Source organism: Corapipo altera, unplaced genomic scaffold, assembly GCF_003945725.1.
Source record: "Corapipo altera isolate COAL_440 unplaced genomic scaffold, ASM394572v1 51, whole genome shotgun sequence".
Classification (NCBI taxonomy): Eukaryota; Metazoa; Chordata; class Aves; order Passeriformes; family Pipridae; genus Corapipo; species Corapipo altera.
In genome coordinates, this window is record NW_020884892.1 from 7,770,116 (window position 1) to 7,788,915 (window position 18,800).

The 18,800-nt window shown below is 42.3% G+C and overlaps 1 protein-coding gene across 20 annotated transcripts in view; it reads left to right on the top strand.

The window, feature by feature from the left end:
* MTSS1 (MTSS1, I-BAR domain containing) overlaps positions 1–18,800 on the top strand; it is a 126,531-nt gene that overhangs the window by 77,691 nt on the left and 30,040 nt on the right. For 19 of the 20 annotated variants that reach the window (XM_027645702.1, XM_027645703.1, XM_027645699.1 and 16 more), the window contains 3 exons: positions 13,950–14,034; positions 15,411–15,502; positions 17,237–17,311. In XM_027645702.1, the coding sequence (XP_027501503.1) occupies positions 13,950–14,034; positions 15,411–15,502; positions 17,237–17,311 (252 nt within the window). Of the gene's footprint in view, positions 1–13,949; positions 14,035–15,410; positions 15,503–17,236; positions 17,312–18,800 lie in introns of those variants that run through there. The other variant, XM_027645713.1, reaches the window with a different exon arrangement.

The following is an 18,800-nucleotide window of genomic DNA, read 5'->3' on the forward strand; positions in this document are numbered from 1 at the left end:
ATGTGGCTTGGCAGAGAGGTGGCTGAGGTAGGTGCTCATCCTGCCCCAAGTGTTTGAGGTACCCCTAGTTTGACTTCTCCATGTTAGAGATAGGTCAGTCTTTCTCACCAGCAAAGTCCCATTGAAAGTTGTTTGGAAATTGCAAACTGTTTTCTCACGGGCAGAATTGTTTGAAACATGTCTAGTGCCACTCTGTTAACAGCACCTTAAAGCAAAAGTGCATTTTTAGTAGTCAGCAGGGTACTAACCAACAGGTACATTTGGATGAGGAGCACCCTGTCCATGGTGCTCCCTGGAGATGACTCCGCACAGAGATCAGAGTGAAGGAGGGTGGTACCCTGTTGGAAAAGAGCTTCTGCTAAAAAGTCTCTTCACCTTTTCTTGCAAGCTGATTTCTTTCGATGCTGATTTTCTTCCTTTTGCAAAAGGCAGTCAAACTTCAAAGGAAGCCGTATTGTATCATGTTCTGTATGCACTTTAGGTTAAACCTGAAGTGGAGTCTTCTCATGTTAGGTCACTGCTAGAAAAAATGTTTGTGGGGATACTCCCTCCTCCTTCCCATTGTGTCTACTGACTTGACTTGCAAGAGTTGCCTCTAGTAAGAGGAGCAACCATTGGATGGGTAATTGCTGATGCTGATTTATAGCTGTTTTGTTTTCAGTCACATTCTTAAGTGCTTTAAAATAGTGTTAGGTGTAATTTTGTTTTCATGGCAGATGATTTACCATTTCTCTCTTTGGAGCTCAACACATTTTTTAGTTGTTTCAGGCCTACATCTGCCCCTAGCTCACCTACAGTTTAGCAAACCTGATATAAAGCTTTGTTAGTAGATAAACCAGAGCTCCTTCAATGGGATTCTGTTATTGTTAATGTTTACAATTTCAGCAGTCTCCCACAGTGAGAGCTTCCCACCTCTGCTGCCACAGGTTTTTGCCACATCTTCTGTATAGTAAAATAATGCATGTCCCACATGTATTGCTGGTTTATCCTGAGTTGCCAACTGAGGTACCTTTTTCTTGTTTTATTATATTCTGACCTGCAAGCTATGCCTTTCACGCTCTTTTGATCCTTTTGGGAATGGCAGATTAATGAGACTAACTACTTTCTTTGAACCGATTTTTTTTCTTAACCAGAGAAACACTGCTTACTTCAAGACCCAATTATACAGCCCTTACTCCCGTACCAAAAACCAGTTCTTTGGGGGCTGTCTTTTTAATTGAATCATTTGTTTTACCTACTTTAAACAAACTGTTACAAAAATCTAGGCTAGAGCCCCTCGCAGGCAGTTGTATCTGGAATGGATTGCAGCTGGACAGATTAAACCTGGCAATTATTTCTGTCGAAGGCGTGCCCTTGAGTTCTCTCAGGATGGGTGGCAGTGGAAGAGGAATCCAGAGATGCTCATCACCCCTGCGAGTGCTGCATTGCAGCTGCTGTCGGCTGACGTCACGAGCAGATACTCCGGCAGCCGAAGGGCTCATTGGGAGCCTGAGGAGAGCGTGGCTTCGGTGCCGTGTAACAGCAGATGTCATGGTCTCTGTTTTCTGTGCTTCTTAGTGCATTTCTTGTGCTTCCCTTCTGTGCAGGGGAGCCTCTATCAGCAGCTCTCTGTTCTCCTTAATGCAGTGTGAAAAGCTGCGAGTGCTGATCTGTTTTCAGGGTTTGGGCTGGAGGGCTTTTTAGCCTTGTTTTTTTAATATATATTTAGAGACTTACACGTCATATTGCAATTACAGCTTTTACACCATTTGAACCTGTCTGTTTTAATTAGCAGTTGGCATTGCCCTATTTACAGATAGATGGAAAAAGCACAAGTTAGCCAGTTTGCAGTGCAGGGTGTATTTTCTTCTGTTGGCAAGTAGTTTGTATCCATTTTTCCTTAGCTAAACTGGCTTGGCAACCTGCAGATGTTGCAGGCATTGGGTACTGATGCTTGAAATAGAAATGGACTCTAAAGAGGATGTGGGATGGAGAGAAATAAATCAGAAACTGCTGTTGCACTGGAAGTCTATTAAGACTGATGATACGTCACGCTTACCAGAGCATAAATGCAGAAGTTGACCACATGAAAAACGAGCATATTAAAAATATATATACTTTAAATCTTGCTTGTGTCACATTATTAAGGTTCGTTTTCACTTTGGCGTGTTGTGGTAACAAAACTAGTTACCAGTACAAGTGTTTGGCTGTTCAGTGTGGTTAAGTTGGTTGGTGGGTATTTGTACAAGTGGGAAAAACAGATTGGTTCTTTCTGGAACAAGTTGTGTCTAGTCTGTAAATGATGTGAAAAGCGTGTGTGTTTTTCTTTTCAACTGCAACATAAAATTTGTAAAAGTTTTGGCCTGTGTTGACCCTGCAATGCCCAGGAGACTGTCAAGAAATGAGAACAGCATTGTGTTATTAAACACCCACGTGTTAGCTGCTCCTCAAGGACTGTCTGCAGATGCATTTTACTCTGGGGAAAACAATTTGAGGCACCTTTGCCCTCTTTGAGAAACTCTCCTTAAAATCATAAATTACTTCTCAGTGGAGATGTTAAACACAGGCACATCAGTGGTGTTGAGCAGCTCTTGTGGGGGTCCCTTGTTGCTGGGAACAGTGGGAAGGTGCTTTGCTCTATACAGCATTTGGTTGCACGATTTTGGCACAGTTGTGTTGCAGCCTGGGCTTTGCACTGCCAGTGGATTTGTGGTAGGGTACACACCATTGTCACAAAAAACACAGTTCATGGATCAGTGCCTTAAAGCATTGCTACCCATCGTGGGAAGGTGGGCAATTCAGTAACTCCCTTTGCTGCCCACCTTTTCAGAGCAGCTGCATCCTTATTCTGCAGCCTGTATTTTTCATTGTCTTGCAAGAATTCAACCTTTCAGTCTAGGACAGAGCTGACTATGCTGGTGAGCAGCAGTTGGATTTGAGTCAAACTTACGCTTGGGGATCTAGAACTAGAGCCCAAGAATTAAAGCTTCCAAAGGTTCTCACTTCAGTTAGCAAAATAAAGTCATGTCATCTCTGTTGGCTTTTTCTGTTACAAACTTCATTTGAGACCACATGGCAAGACTTGAGTGATCTAAGACTTTCTTCCTCAGCATGTCCAGCACAGAAATAGAAGTGTGGGTTTCCTCAGGCTCTTTGTGACTGTGTGCATATGTGTGTTTAGGTTCTGAGCAACCTGTCCTCAAATTGACCGTCTCTGGGAGAAGAGCTGGTTGAATTGATTCTGCTTCACATGGCTGAGCAGGATGGAAGGAAGGGGAAACCTTTCATGTAACAATATCACTGTGAAGTGTTGGAATGTGGGTTACATGGTGCTAAATCAAGGTGGTCTCTGAGGGCGAGTAGATAATACAATTCTAAATAGAAGGTGACCCTTTCCGAGCACTTTCTGTAAACTTGTAATTTGTATGCTAGTCCTGTGCGTTACAGTGGTTAAAGCCTAGGTCAGAAATCCTCATCCAACTTCGACACTTTCTTTTGTCTTTAATGGATAAATTAATAGCAATAGGTCACAAACAGCTGTGTATTGTAGGTGCAGGTTGATGAGGTCTGTTAGAAGAATAAGGAATCATCAGAGCGTGTGAGGAGCTGTAAGGCTTAGATGGATTTCCTGCATTACCAGAGGTGTCAAATGACCAGATGAATGTTTCTTTGTTAAAATCAACTTAGCTGTAAAGTACTGTGAATTAATTTTTGAGAAACATGAAGAAATGCAGCAAGTTAGTGACTGGGGTGACTCCTTTTTGTAGGAGGTCCTTAATTGCTTTTTTGTAATTTTCACAATACCACAGACTTTCCCAGATTGGGTTGTGAAAATGCTGTTTTGTGTACCTATGGTGGATGTTTGAATTCCTTTGACATCAAAACTTTTACTTGCATAAAACAAATAAACACTTTCCACATATATTTACTGTGTTATGTTGACAAAGCAGTGTCAGAGCTGCTTGGAAAACCGTGGGTTTGAACTGCTGGGACAGTGAACTCTGGATTTTAGGTAAGGGAAACAATTTTATAGTGGTACTAAGCAGCAGCTTAGGAAGAGGAGCCCTGGAATCTCCACCCCTAGGGACACTCAAGGCTGGACTGGACAGACCCCCAGAAACCTCATCGAAGTTGGTCTCACTTTTATTGGGGAAGCAGACCACACAGCCTCCCGAGGCCCCTTTCAGTCTTGTCTCCCTGGTTTTTGCTGAGTGAGATATTGAAAGGAAGAACTAATAACCAAATGTGTTACACCAGTATTTGGAGGGGAGCAGTCCATGTGCATCGACTTCCCCTACTGTGGAAGGAGGGGTATCCCCTAAGAAGGGTATTAACATAGGTTTTCATGGCACTGCTACAAGAGCCTTAGCAGTGCTCTGTATATGGCTTGCAGCCTTGTTTAAAGCTGCCAAGCCCCAGTTGGTTTGGTGATTCAGGACTGTAGATTCAGGTGATGAGCAGGACTTGGCAGAACAGCGATAGTGCTCTGAAGGTTTATCTTGGGTGGAGTGTAAGCTGTGAATCCCTTCCTAGTCCTCTTCTGGGGGATGTTCAATGGGAGGAGGTACTAGAGGTGTTCTGTGCTGCCATGAGAGAATGGCTAAAACAGTGGAGAAGGAGGATAGCTTTTTCTCCCCTTTCAGGGTTTAAATTTCAAGATTTGCAAAGCCCTGTTCTTAATTAGTCTTTGTTTTCCTTCTGCCTTTTGAATTCTAATCTTTCTCATTGATTCAAATCCTGGTTTTCAGAAGCTTCTTGCAGTTTTTACTAAGGGTGATCAAGTGCTATTTCAAAACTTGACCTTCTTGCTCAGGTCTTACAACCCTGGTGTGCAGTTACATGTGTGCAGGTCACAACAGGCAAGTTGAGCCAAATTGTGTGCATCTGCTGTTTCAATGGTCGAGATGCATTTGCTACAGTTCAGCAGGGCTTGTTTGGAAGAAGAAATGCAGTTACTCTGTCCTGGCAGAAAGAGATAAGCACGTTCTTGGTGCTTGCATACCAGTCAGCACTGCCGAGTGGTGCTGTACGCTGTGCTTGTAATGCCGTACACCGAGGCAGCTTCGTTTGATCTTCCATACAAGATGGGCTTTTTTCTTTTTGTGAATCAAAGAATTGAAGCTTTTCTCCTGCTGTACTCTTTGTGGTTTAAGCAGGCACACTTTAAATGCAGGCTGACAGCGTAGATTGTTCAGAAGGATTTATGGGATAAACAGGAGTTTGCCGTCGGAACATGTGAATCTGTGCATTCAAGGCAGCCAAAGATCTGGTGAGCACAGCCCGATGCTTGTAAGCTGTCTCACCTGATCTGCATGCAAGCCTTGTGTGAACTTCACTTTCTGCTTGAAAGTAAAGGAGAAAATGTCCATACCTTTTCTGAATTCAGAAGTATGAACTCAGAGTTTGCTGTGTTTCTCAGAGCGTGTGCTTGTTGAGCTAATGGCCAAAAGCACAAAGGTCTCTGGTTCCTCTGCTTGCAGATGAAACTGTCCTCATTTCACTTTCCGTAACAGGTGGAATATGTCTTTTGCCAAGTTCACTGTTGTATATCAAATTCCTTTGTACTGCAGGCTCAAGCAGCCAACTGGTGTCAAACCCATACAGTGATGTTCTCCTTTGCTTTTGTGAAAATTCATTATATTTCTGCAAGGTTGAGGAAGCTGACATTGAAAATTAGTCAAGTGTGGCCAAAACACCCCCCAAACCTATCACTGGGGTTAAAGCTGGTTAACTGTTTGAGAGCTGACCCAGTAAACAGCACAACTGTCTGTATATATAGCACCAGGCAATATGAGCTTTGAGGCAGTCCGAGTGACTGCAAACACCAGTGCCATGTATTCATGCTACCCTGTCATTATCTGCCACTTGATTAAAGAGGTGCACAGGTTCTCCATGCGCTGACGAGTCTCCTGGGGTAGAGAGTAGAAGTCTGCTAAGTCAATGTGTTTTTAATCTCTTCTACCAAGAAGGCTTCTACCAAGCCATGTTGAAATGAGTTTGGAGTCACACTGATTCAATCAGTAGGGATGAAGTTAAGCCATGGCTATTCCAATAAATATTTGACACAGTTTTTAAATTTGGAGCACACAGAGCAGCTGCATTGAGAAAGTACCTGAATGAAAATATATGTATTGCCTTTTGAAGCATCACCTCCAGTACACCCCTCCCCCACATATGTATGTGCCTGTTGTAGTTAGAGATCATTAACTCTGAGCAAAGGCACAGGTTTGCTTCAGTGAGAGGGAACCACATCCCTGAATACTTGGGGCAGGGGCAGAGCTTCCCCTTGTGCCCAGGGACTGAGATGCTGCGCTCTGTTCTTAGGTGTACATTGAGTCTTTTGATGGGTAGATGATAATGTGTCTCTGTATAACTAACTGAAAAACAACAGACTTTCTCTAAAATTTCTTGAACTGATAATTTCTTGTGCTGTTTTTAATGATGTTTGCCTCCCTTTGTCCCTCCATGATCTTTCCCTCCATTCACTAAAGGAAGCATGCTCTGGTGGAAGAAGTGCATATAAAAATAGCACTGCCTTATTCTGCAGATCTGCTTACTGTGGGGTTTCAGTTAGATCTGCTGACTTCGATTTAAAAATAAACTTTTCTTCTGCTTTTTGCACCTGCTTGTCCTGGTGGTGCTTGATTTTCCTTTGGAGGCAGCAGCCATTTGGTAGTAGCTGGAATCCTTGCTGGATTGGGATCAGCAGCACAGGTGGTCGGGAGAGCCAAGTTAAGGGGCTTTTGGCTTCTGGGGCTAGAGATGTTTAGAAGGCCAATAGCTAAACACAGAGGAGAGAGAGCTTCAAGGCTTTTTACAGCCTCTGTGGAAGTTGTCAGTTCAAAATAAGCAGTGCATGTGCTGCTGAGTGTGCAGTGGAATTGCACTTGTCGTTCCAAGCCATTTACTGTAAGTGTATTATCCCTTTCCTTCATTGAATACTGCTGGCCTCTAATCAGATTACATCACAGCTCATTGCTGGGCCCAGACGAAATAAAGACTGGTACTTCAGAAGAACATAAGTATCGTGAGTTACTGCCTTCTTCACATATTGGGCTGACATTAAATGTTCATTTAGAGCCAAATTCATGAAGGTATAGAGATCAATGAGTCTGGCTATCTCAATAGGCCTGAACCAGATCTCCATCTTTCCACCATCTGGAGCACGCAGTGTATTGTGGTCCTCAGTGCAGTGAGTATCCCTGGCTGATGGAGCTGGCCCTTGGATACTCATTTGCTGGCAGCTCAGCTCTGGAATGCTGCATAGGTGAGGGATTACTCTGAGATAGTGCACAGGCTTGGCCTCGCGTTCTTTAGCAGCCTCAGGAATTCCCTTTTCATCACAGAGTCCTTTTTATTAGCGTGCTCCTTTTTTATTGGAGAGCGAGCTTGGTGACTCATGTCACCTGCCTTCCTTGAGCCATTAGTGGGTGCAGCATTTGGAGCAATGCAGTTGGATCTGCTCACATGAAGACTGTTAGGTTTATGGAGCTGTTTACAGAATGATTCTGGAAATACATTTTTCTATAAATTTGAAAAGAAATGAGGAAAAGGTATGGACAGTGTTAGTGGGCACAGCTTCATTGTGAGTACAGGTGTTTAGCAGGCCTTGTACATTTTCAGTACTGAAATTATTTGTATTCCAAAGAATAAAATGTAAATAATGGCCCTTGGAAAACACAAGTGTGGCATTTGGTCTTCTAAGCAAATCTGTTTCTAATGATGCATTGTTTTGTGGCATTAAACCTTAATGCAGAACTCTGGGCTCATAAAAATGAGCAACAAGCACCTGTGAGGAGGGATGGATATTAATTCTTGAAAGAAATCACCAGAAGAAAAATGCTGCTGTCTGTGCTGGCAGCACTGTTTGTGAAAGGGAGAGGAGGAGGGACCAATCCAGCTTGCACTCCTGACACAAACACCTCAGACTTGAGGATTTTGTTACTGGCAAATATTTCTGCTTGGACTTTTGCTGCTCCCTAACAGGATATCACAGTTCAGTGATGCATTTTGTGCCTCTTACAATTTTGTGAATCAATGACAGACTTCTTAGTTTCTCAGAAATTGAACCAGTGTGTCCTATGATAACTTAAACTGTCCCAAAGCGTTTTTGGCCACCTGTGTTTGTGACATCCTCTTTCAAAGCAGAGGGTCACAGGAGAGCTTTTCATTCATGTGCCGAAGGCTGGCTAAACCTAAACTGTCCAGAGATCAGAGCAGGGTTGGTTCATGACTGTATTTATATGTTGGATGGACCATGTGTGCATGAGTGAAATTCTGACTCTGCTTCTTTACTGACACTGCTCGTGTTGACTCCTGTGGGGTGAGGATTTTGCCCAGTGCTCTGCTTGGAGAACAGCTAGTGTAAGCAAAAATGCTTCTTAGCAGAGGAATAAGCTAGATCAGAAGAAGTCACAAGAGCTTTCTGGAATGTTCTTTAGCAAAGAACATGGTCATAGTCTGTTTTAAGGACTTCCGAAAGCTGGTGGTTGCCAGGGCAGGCTGTGGGCTAGGGGTGGTTCAGGTTTCCTGTTCCTTTGGTTCTTTTGCTGCTTTAACTAACTGCCACTGCCAGTCTTCTCCTTAAGATCCCCTTCCTTTAAGATCAGTGAAAGTGCAGTTTGAGAAAATGTTAGTCCCATCCATGAACAAATGCTAGTTTCTTCTGCAAACAAGAAAATAAACCCTGTAATGCATTTTCCTCTCAATGGGACTGTGTGGGGCTCTGGCAAATGTGACAACTTCATAGCAGGCCCCTGTAAATATGTTTTCCGAGTAATTTGCCCAAAAGGCATTTGACTGAACATTGCAAACAATCTGTTCCTTTGCAATGGCAACCACAGCAGTGTGGTACACGACAATGGCCTGCCAGAGTTTCTTTGTTAAATTTGGTTAGTCTAAAATTCGTAGGTGAGCTTGACCTTGAATCTGCATTTGTTGATCCAGTCTCCTCTGAAGGTTGTCTAAATTAAATTTAAAAAAAAGTTCAGTAAATAGGGTTTTTTTGCTGCAGCAGCTTTCAGAAACTTTAATATAAAGCGTTGCTCATAAAGGCTCATAGGAGCTGTAGGACTAAGGGTGTCCTGTTTTCTTTTTCTGACTGGTAGATGCAGAACAAGATCCTTTTATTTTCTGCAGTTCTTGATGTGTTTTTCCAACTTACAAACCTTACCTGGAGGCCACTGACGCCCTGAAACATAAAGTGCTCCCGTAGGTCCACTTCCAGGTTTCTGTCCCAGTAGTGATTGCTTACTTGTGTCCCAGTAGTGACTTTCCCGTGTGCTAGTCACTTTTAGGCCAAACCCCTCATTTTTCCTCTGTCTTCTGTAACACCCTGGAACTGATCCCATCGTTCTTGAGTTTCATGGAGACATCTGCATAAAAAGTTTTGTAAGATCAAGGTCCATGTCACATGTAATTAGTGATGGAAACTGCTTACGCTTCTACCAGCATGAATTTGGATAAGGGTTGAGTAATGACCATTAACTTAAAATGTCCTACTGTTAGTCATCCTGTCATAGCCTCTGTGTTCAGAGTTGTATTTAATAATCCAGCCTCCGTTCTGCTCCTGCTTTAATCTTTACTGAAAAAGAAAAGCCTCTTCTGATAACTTTGAAATTACAAACATATTACACCCATTTTTCATCATTCTCTCCCTTTTTGAAAAGAGGGGAGTAGCTGAAACATTTGGACTATGCCCTTGAAGACAAAGATGAACTCGTTAACAAGTTGGAGTCTTAAAGGTACTTCCTGAAAGGCAGCATCTTCTGAGCGTGCTGGGGTTGCTCAGCAGTGAAGGGAGGAGGAGGAAGATAAGAGGTTGATTGTAGTGAGTTGTTATATAGAGGCCATGCAGTTGTACAGCTGCACATTTCATCAAATAATCATTTCCTTGATATATGATCATCATTAAACACAAACATAATGACTCCAATAAAACAATTGAGTCTCTTTCCTACAATCTGTCCCTGTTGTCTCTCTGCAATGTTGAATGACAAACAAGCATCAAAAGAAAATCATTTATGCCTTTATAGTGGACTCATTGTAGTGTAGTGATCCACAGACTTTCATTTAATTATCTTACATGAAAAAAGTTTGTGATCTTTTACAGGCTTAGGCAGGAAAGAAAGAAGCAGGTGAGAGCAAAAGCACGTTTTGCCTTGCAGAGTCACCTTTTACTTATGAGAAATCAGGCTGATGTTATCACCCACTTTCTAATCAAATTTGACAGGAGCATTTTGTTAAGCCACTTTCTCTGAGTGGGAATTCTGATGAATACAGCTCTCATCTCCGGTTTCGAAGTATTACTTTACAGTGTTCCCAGGCATTGTTTGCCTTAATGGATGAATTATTATGGTATGTCAGAGAAGCAGATAATTCACAGCCTCATTTCATAAACTGAGAGTCCCAGGCACAGCAATTTGACTTGCATAGCTGTAGAGCAGTGAATGGAGCCTAGGTCACCCTTCCAACATACTCGTGGGTTGATGAAAAGTTTACTAGTGTGGCCTCAGTATTTCTTTTCGGGAAGTTGAAGAATACCAGAGAATACCATAACTTTCTTCCAGAGACCTGTTTTTAAGTGAAGTGGAGATGGGCAGTGCGTTCAGCATAATCCTGATGGACTTCTCTGTCAGATGCTCTTTTTGCCACTGCGTCTGTGGGTTGATGGCACAGAAAAAGAAGTTGTCTACGCTGGTCTTCTGCCTGCCCAGCTCACGGCTCTGTCCTTGAGTCAGTATGCAGTTGGTCACTTTTGAAGCAAATATTTGAAAATATAAACAATAAATTAGGTTGGAGGCTGAAGCAAGTTTTGTATGACCGTGGCATTGCCCAGTGGAATAAACTCCTTCCTAGATTTTGACTGCTCGGGTGTGTAGCCAATACCAGGACTTGCACACACATTAATGCTGCTTGTGAGGTCCATCTCTGTGTGCAGAGTACATGCTTTGGCCACCTGCTGCTGCTGTGAGTAATTTATGTAAAGCATATGTTACTCTTGTTCACTGCAGCTGAGATTGGGTGAAAGAAACAAATCCAAGCTACCATACCTTGTTATGTTTGGATATTTTCAAACCACTGCAGTGGTACAGATTCCCTCCTGCCAGTTTGTGTAACCAGCTGATCCCAGATTTGGAAACAGGAACATCAGTGCAGTTCTGCTCGTGGGAACTAGCCTTTGCTGAAATCTCCTTCTGAAAGTTGAGATAAATCCTTTGCACTGCAGGTGTTCCTGGAAGAACAGCTGACTACATCGGTGATGGCCACAGTGCTCCAGCTCAGTAAATCAAAGGGTGTTGAGAGGCCCGTATTTAACTTTTTCTTGCTTTCTCAGGAAGCATTTGTATTCGTGACAGTTAATATAGTTGGGATCGGGAAGGTAAAGCTCTGTTAAACTCCAGTGCTGTTGGAGTACTTAATACATTTAGGAGAAGCAGTGGGATTCAGGTGTGGGACAAGATGGGCCTGTACTGTTCTTCCTTTAGTCCGGTGACCTTTGCCAGCCCTGACCCACTCCCCACAGCCCTCCCTGAGTCCATGCTGACCAAGCTGAGGTGCTGGCTTAGCCCTCCCAAACTTTCCAGCAGCACCCCTCATTCTCTTTCCTGAGCAGGATCCTAAACCCATCTTCTGGAACACCCTGTTTCCAGAATTGACATTAAAAATTTCTCCAAACCATTTTTTCCCCTTTACTTTCACTTTGTTAGAATAATCTTTATTCACAGAAGTAAATTAACACCTCATCTTTCCATGTTCTTGTAAACACTTCATGGTTAACAGGAAGTTTCAAAAGGTGGGAAGAACCAGTAGCCCCCTCATTCCCAACAAGTTTAGTTTGTTTTTTTTCTATGTAATAACCTTTTTATTCCAGGCTTTATTTATTTTTGTTGTGGGTTGGTTTTTTTGTTTTGGTTTGGGGTTTTTTGGGTTTTTTGGTTTTTTTTTGTTTTTTGTTTTTTTGTTTGTTTGTTTTTTGTTTGTTTTGTTTTTGTTTGGTTTGTTTTGGGTTTTTTTGTTTGTTTTGGTTTTTGTTTGTTTTTTAAACCAGCTCAACTACCAGTGTATAGGCCAAACTTTGTATTGGTGTTTGGCTGCCCTTGGCTGCCCATCTGTACTGTATATTGAGGGGATATATTTATACTTTGGTTGTTGGTGTTTCAGGTAAAATTCTGTTATCTTGCAATTTAATATTAACAGTAACTGGCCCTTGTTTCCTAGTCTCCAAAACATGTGGTGCCTTATTTCCTTATCATTGTTCTGATATGACCCTTCCTTTTTCATATAACAGACTTAGGAAAGCAGTGTCACTTAACTATTGACAGTATTTAGTATTCCAGTATGTCAGTGAATTTTCAACCTGAAAAACCTACCTTTTGCTTAAACTCAATTCAGAATTACTCTGCTGATGACCATGGAAGTTTTTGCTTCATTTCTCCTTCTCTCCTTCTCTGTCATTGGAGTTGTGCCATACTGGGCTCTGAAATAAAATTACTTTTATTGGCAGTGGCTCCAGAGAAAAATACCCATGTTTTGGGATAAAGATGTTTTGTTGTGGATGTTGTCCTCTTTCTCCAGTTGTTTTCTCTCTGTTATACCTCTCCCCATCTTCTGTATTGCTTTTCAAGTTACCAGAGTCTGTCACAGCATGTGCAAGTGCATCATCACTGGAAGAGATGGGTTTGGATCCATCTCTTCCACGTGCTGGAGTCCGTATGCTATTCCCAACCACTCGTATGCAGAGACACTACAGCTCTTCAGTGTTACTAAATAATATTATTTCAATAGCTCCTTATAAAAACATGAGTAATTGGGCAAGTCACAAAGGACTTTCTGTTTATCTTTTTGAACAATGGAAAATACCAAATAGCCGCAGTTTATTCCAGTTATTTAGTGTCTTTGTTCCACAGCCATTTTGTGGGCGCAGGACTTAACTTCACAAGAATGCAGGAAGATGGTGACTTTTTTCATGTTTAAAAAACTCAAATGATCAAAAATTTTCAAGTTTCTTGGGAAGAGGTTTTTTTTTTTTTCTTGGGCAATGCCATTTTTAAAGTCTAAGGAAGATTTTAGTCTGTGATACAAGTCCAAAGTTATTCTAATAATCAAATAGGTCTTTTAAATAGTTGCTGATATATTCACTGTTGCAGAGAGCACTGCAGTTTGGAAACATTTTGTACGAAGGTTGATGTTTGTTACCCTGAAAATAGTAGATTTGACTTGCAAATGGGAACCAAGCAATTACCAAACCTAGCAACTAACCAAAACAAAGTTATATCAAAATTTGATGGGCTGGTCAGAGTTGGTAATGCTGATCGAAGTGGGGAATGAAGGAATGTGTGTTTTCAGAAGGCACAACTTGGGAGGAGGAGGAGAAGGAGGAGGAGGAACACTTGGAAAACCGCTGGTTGTCCCACCTGTGGGATGCGTGAGGGGCTGCAGCGAACGGCGCCACCTCCTGGCAATGGCTGGACCTGCAGCGTGTGGGATTGGGCACATATCCCAGAGGAGCAGAATGCCTTTGAGGCACTGGATCTAAAGAATCCAGAGATGGGAAAATTGGATTAAATCCACTAGGTTTATTTCCAAAATGTGTAAATAAACTCTCTACAGATGCCCACTCCCCTTGTGCCAGCTTTGCTTCTTGGTTCTTGACATCTTTCAGGCACTTTTAACTCTTCTGCCATGGAATTGGACCTCATGGCACAGAAAGGTGCTGGGAAGAACTGCATTTTATTCATGTTTAATTGTTCGGTTCTGGTCTCTTGCTAAACAGGAATTAATCTCTTCCCGAGGTGGCGGATACCCACCAGGTCTGCCCCGTTAATAGCCTGGTTGATTCTACAGTTACTAGCAAGTTGTTTTACAGTTGCTCTGAAAGACTTGGCACCTGCCTCCTGGTTTTTATGCCTCTATACCACAGGCGGGAATCTCATCGGGGTCTCACCTGCCTTTTGTTTTTTGTTTTTCAGGTGGTACCAGAGAGATTGGGTCTGCTCTCACCAGGATGTGTATGAGGCACAGAAGTATAGAGTCCAAACTCCGGCAGTTCTCAAGGTGAGTGGCTCCCTACCTGGCCTGGCACTGGAGGTTCATCTTTGATCCTAAAGCTGTCCACCAGCATTGGCTTCTCAGCTGATCTCTGCCCATGTCACTCTGCCCTACAGCACATTAGGTACTGTGAACATGCAGGATTTCACTGCATATTCTGGGGGCTGAGCTAGTCACCTCAAATCACCTCTATATGCTGCAAATTCCCACTATCAGTTCCTGTTACTCAGTGCTGAGCAGGCGGCTGCTGATGTGACCAACTGACCTGTCTTTGTTTCAGGACTTCAAGCTTTGTTACTAAGTTCTAAAACAGCAGCAGCATGTTGTGCTGCTTCCTCAGCTTACTGGAGAGCCCAAACAGCTTGTGACCAAGAAAAAAACTTTCAGCAAATGAGTATGGAAAAGGCAAATTCTCCCATTCCCTTTTTGCTGTTGAAGTTAGACTGTAGAGACAATGAGAGAGGATTAGCTCATATGTAAGCTGGGCTGTACAAAAACAATTTGTACGTAGTTTGCATGTGTGCTTTTTAACCAGACTTGCAAGTTATACTTGACCCGAGGTGAAAAAAAATGATGCTTCACCATTTGCTGGTGACCTGGTTTGTTTTTTCCCTTTTCCCACCATCTTTGGAAGTATTCAAGGCCAGGTTGGATGGGGCCCTGAGCAGCCTGGTCTAGTGGAAGGTGTCCTTGCCCATGGCAAGGGAATTGGAACTAGATGACCTTTAAGGTCCCTTCCAACCCAAAACATTCTATGATTTTTCTGTGATTATTTTAAAATAAAGATTTTTAAGAAATTGGCTGTGAAGAGACAACTTAAGTCTCCAGTTACCCGAGAGTTAGCTATTTAAATGATTTGATCCCAGTCTCATTAATTAGTGCAGGATTGCTGGTGCTGTATCATGGGCTCCACTGGTGCGAGGTGAGGCCCATCATTGGCCAGGATGTTGTTCTGTTGTACAACTGCTCTGTCTTCTTGTGTATATAAATGTGTTATTTAAGTTTATAATCTTCATGGCTTCGTGAACCTTTCTGGTCTCCAGAGTATCCATTTAAACTGTGTGACAGCTGAGTAGGATCTAACTGTTTACATTGACCTGTTTTGGGTCACTCCTCTGCTTTATTCTCTGTTCCTCACTGTCCTGAACTTCTGCGCAGTAATTCTGGTTATCTTGTGATGTGGATTTTTACTTTTTTTTGATCCAGTTCTTTCTTTTGCTTTCTCCAGTGTAAACATTTTTATGTTCTGATATTTACATTGTGACACTGGTAGCTGTCACAGCAAAAAGTAAAAATACTCCAATATTGACCTTGGCTCTCTCTGTAAGAATAGGGGCATCTGCAGGATTTGATTGCTCTTTGTGTTTTTCCAACAAAATTAGTGCTTTAATTGACTGTCTGATAAACCCACTTCAAGAACAGATGGAAGAGTGGAAGAAAGTGGCCAATCAGCTGGATAAAGACCATGCAAAAGGTAGTTACAGAGGAAGAATTTTTTAATAGGAGTAAGATTGTAATATCAGTTTTTCTTCCTCTTTTCATGTTTGTACTGGGGAACTGAATGATGTGCTTAAATATGTATAGCAACTTCTCACTTCTAAAACACTCCTCTCCCAAAGTGCCTAACAAAATTTTAACCCTTGCTATGCATTTTGAAGGTTTAGTTTGCAGGACCCCAAGGGGTAGGTTGTTTCCTTGACTGATAAGCCGTGACTAGTTTTAACTCTGTTAGCCTGCTCTCACTGTGTGTTCTCCGATAGTGCTGAGGACTGGAGATGCCACATCTATCCTGTCAAAGCCCCGGGGTGTTGTTAAAAGCAAATTGTAAGATGATGTTATGCCTCCGACGCAGCGTCCTCTAGAGAATGCACAGCCCTGTAAAACACTGAGCATCGTTATTTTATACCTGATGCCACACAGAAATGTGCACCTCGGGAGCAGGAGATCTGTGTCGTGGACATGGAATGCCCAGAGCTGCAGTGCTGATCATGGCTCCAGAGGCTTTCCGGGGGGAATGAACAGGAGGCAGCAGTCTTGCATAGCAAGTGCATAGGTAGATGCCTTTGGCTTTGCAAAACTTTACTTGGGGATGGTGGCCCTCTAGCACAGGTGCTTGAAAGCAGGTTCCAGTTCACCACTTGAAAATTGACGATTTTTGCTATGTCTGAAAGAAGCAAGAGCACCATAACTTATTTTGTAGAGGGTGAGAACTGATGGGAAGGAGTGGGCTTGGCCTCCAAAAGAGGATTTGCTTCTTGCTCCACTGTTACTGTGATCACATAGAAGCAGTTGAATCAGCAGTCCTTGATAAAATCTCTACCTTGTGCTGCAGAGAGTGTTAAGCAAGGTAGGGAGGAATCACCTGGGTTCCTGCAGGTAGGAGTGACCCTGGCCAAAATGGCAGTGAGATTTAGGGTTTAGTGGGCAGACTTGGGTGTTGGGGGTGCAGTTGGCCTCGGTACAGTTGTTGTGCCTGCCACCAGCCTACTTCTGTTTTTCCATCTATTAGAAGAGTAGTAACACTGACTCCTTTGTTAAAGTGTATGTGTATATGTATATACATGCATACATACCTTTTATTTTTTTTGATTTTTTTTTTTAAATATCAGCTTTTGTATCTGGTACCTTTAGTGTCCCTGCACTAGAGGTTGAATATTTTGTTCTGGGATTTTAATTCTCCCAGGATTTGCACCTCATCTAAAAATGAGGACAACTGCAGTGTGTTGCACTTCATCAGAAAGAGCTAGCAATGTGACCCTTCCTTGGGCAAAGTTTTAGCACTCTCTCCCTCCGCCTGACTCTCATGCTGGAGAGGGATCACAGGATATTCTCTGCCTTGCCATTTCTGGATGCTTGTTTTTGAACACAGATGTTTCGAGAAACCTGTCATCTCTGTTTTCCATTCCTGAGAGTGGATGAGTCTGAAGTGAAAAGCACTCTAATTTTGTACTGTGTTCTCAGTTGTTATTTCTGTAAAGGCTTTGTTTATTTGGAAAAGATTTTGGTATGTGAATGTGCTCACACCCTAAAATGTTATATTAAGCCAAATGTATAGGCACTACAAAATGTGAGTTCTAAGCTGCTTTGATTGATAGTAGCTGTCCTCTAAAAGCTGGTAGTCTAATGTCTTCAACCGTAGCCTTTTCTGTGAAAAACATTCATTTTGACACTGAGTATGTTGATAATAGAGACTCCGTGTGTTTTTTAGAATACAAAAAAGCCCGCCAAGAGATAAAAAAGAAATCATCTGACACACTGAAGCTACAGAAGAAAGCAAAGAAAGGTAACTTGCTCCATACTATACTGTTAAAAAAACTTCTGGGCTGTGCTCATTGACAAAGACTGAACAGCAGTAGGACTTTCTGTTATAATAATTCGATCCCCTCTAGTGTGTTCCTGATACCTACTTGAACACCAGGATAGAATTACTATGTGTCATTTAAATCATACTCTGAAGCTGCCATCTAATGTTCTTATGCAAAAGCCTTGAAACTGTTTGTACAAAGTCAATCATGTTTTAAAATAGAACCCTTACTGCTAACTTATTCTTCTTAGGAGCATTGACACTCTAACATGACTTGTACAGATACCTGTAAAATTTTCTAGAATCTTTTGGAATAATATAAAAAAAACCATTAAGTAAATGTTCTCTAACTATTAACATTTCTCACTGTTCTCCCTTTCTACCACCTTTCTTCTTTTTTCTTTTTATTTTGACAGTCTGTGATGTCCTAAACCTTACGTTATTCCTCAAAATGTGAGAAGGTGGCACGGGTTGTTATCAAGGGGATGGCACTTGGCAGCCATAGAAAACTAAACATGAGTGAGAAAAGAAAGGGAGTTCTCCCCAAAGGCAGTTTGTCTTTTTTAGTACCTGAATCTTGTGCTCCTGTTGCTCTCCCACCTCCATCTTGTCCCAGGGGTTTCATTGTCATTTTAATGGGAACAAGCATCACTGGTAGCTACAACACTGCCATCACTAAGGCTTCTACTTGGCCAAGTGCAAACCCCACCAGGCTTTGGAACAGTGATAGGGAGCTTGTACAGAAGCAGACTCCCTGGTTCCCTTTTCCGCAGTGGGTCGGAAGCAGCAGGGTTGGAAGTGTGCTTTGAGCAGCTCTCAGCCTGCAGGTTGGAACTTGTCCTTCCCCTCCTGCCTAAAATCAGTGAACCCACGGATGAGCAAAATAAATACTAGGGTGGGGAGTTTCTTGAAATTTTGAAATTGTATAAGTGTTACCCAGAACAGGTGAGCTGTCTCTGACTGTCCTTCCTAATAGGTGAGTCAGTTAATTACAGTGGTAGAAAGCCACATGACTGGAAAACTGCTCTTGAATTTTAGCTGATGTTAGATGAGAGATGAGGAAAGGAGAGGTGGAGACCAGCAAGAGGGAGCTTAGCTCATTAGGCTTTGTGTGTCTGTCTGTCAGAAGTTTAGTGTTTAAAATCAGAATGATGATCGTTAGAGGAACATGACTTTTTGAGATAAGATTTTGATTTTGGGTGATGTGTAAACATGTTTCTCATTTTCTGTGATGAATTGTCGGACTTCAGACCAACATCTGTAGAGAGTGTGTAATATTTCCTCAGTTTTTCTTCCTGTCTCTCCCTCCTTTTCTAGTCTCATATCTTCTTGTCCACGTGTGTTACAAACAACCCATCAATGCATGGTAGGTGAGCACTGAGAAAAATACTGAAGCATAGAATGGTTTGGGTGGTTGTCTGGGATCTGTGAAGAAGGAGCCATTTTTTGACCCTGTTTCTATGGAATG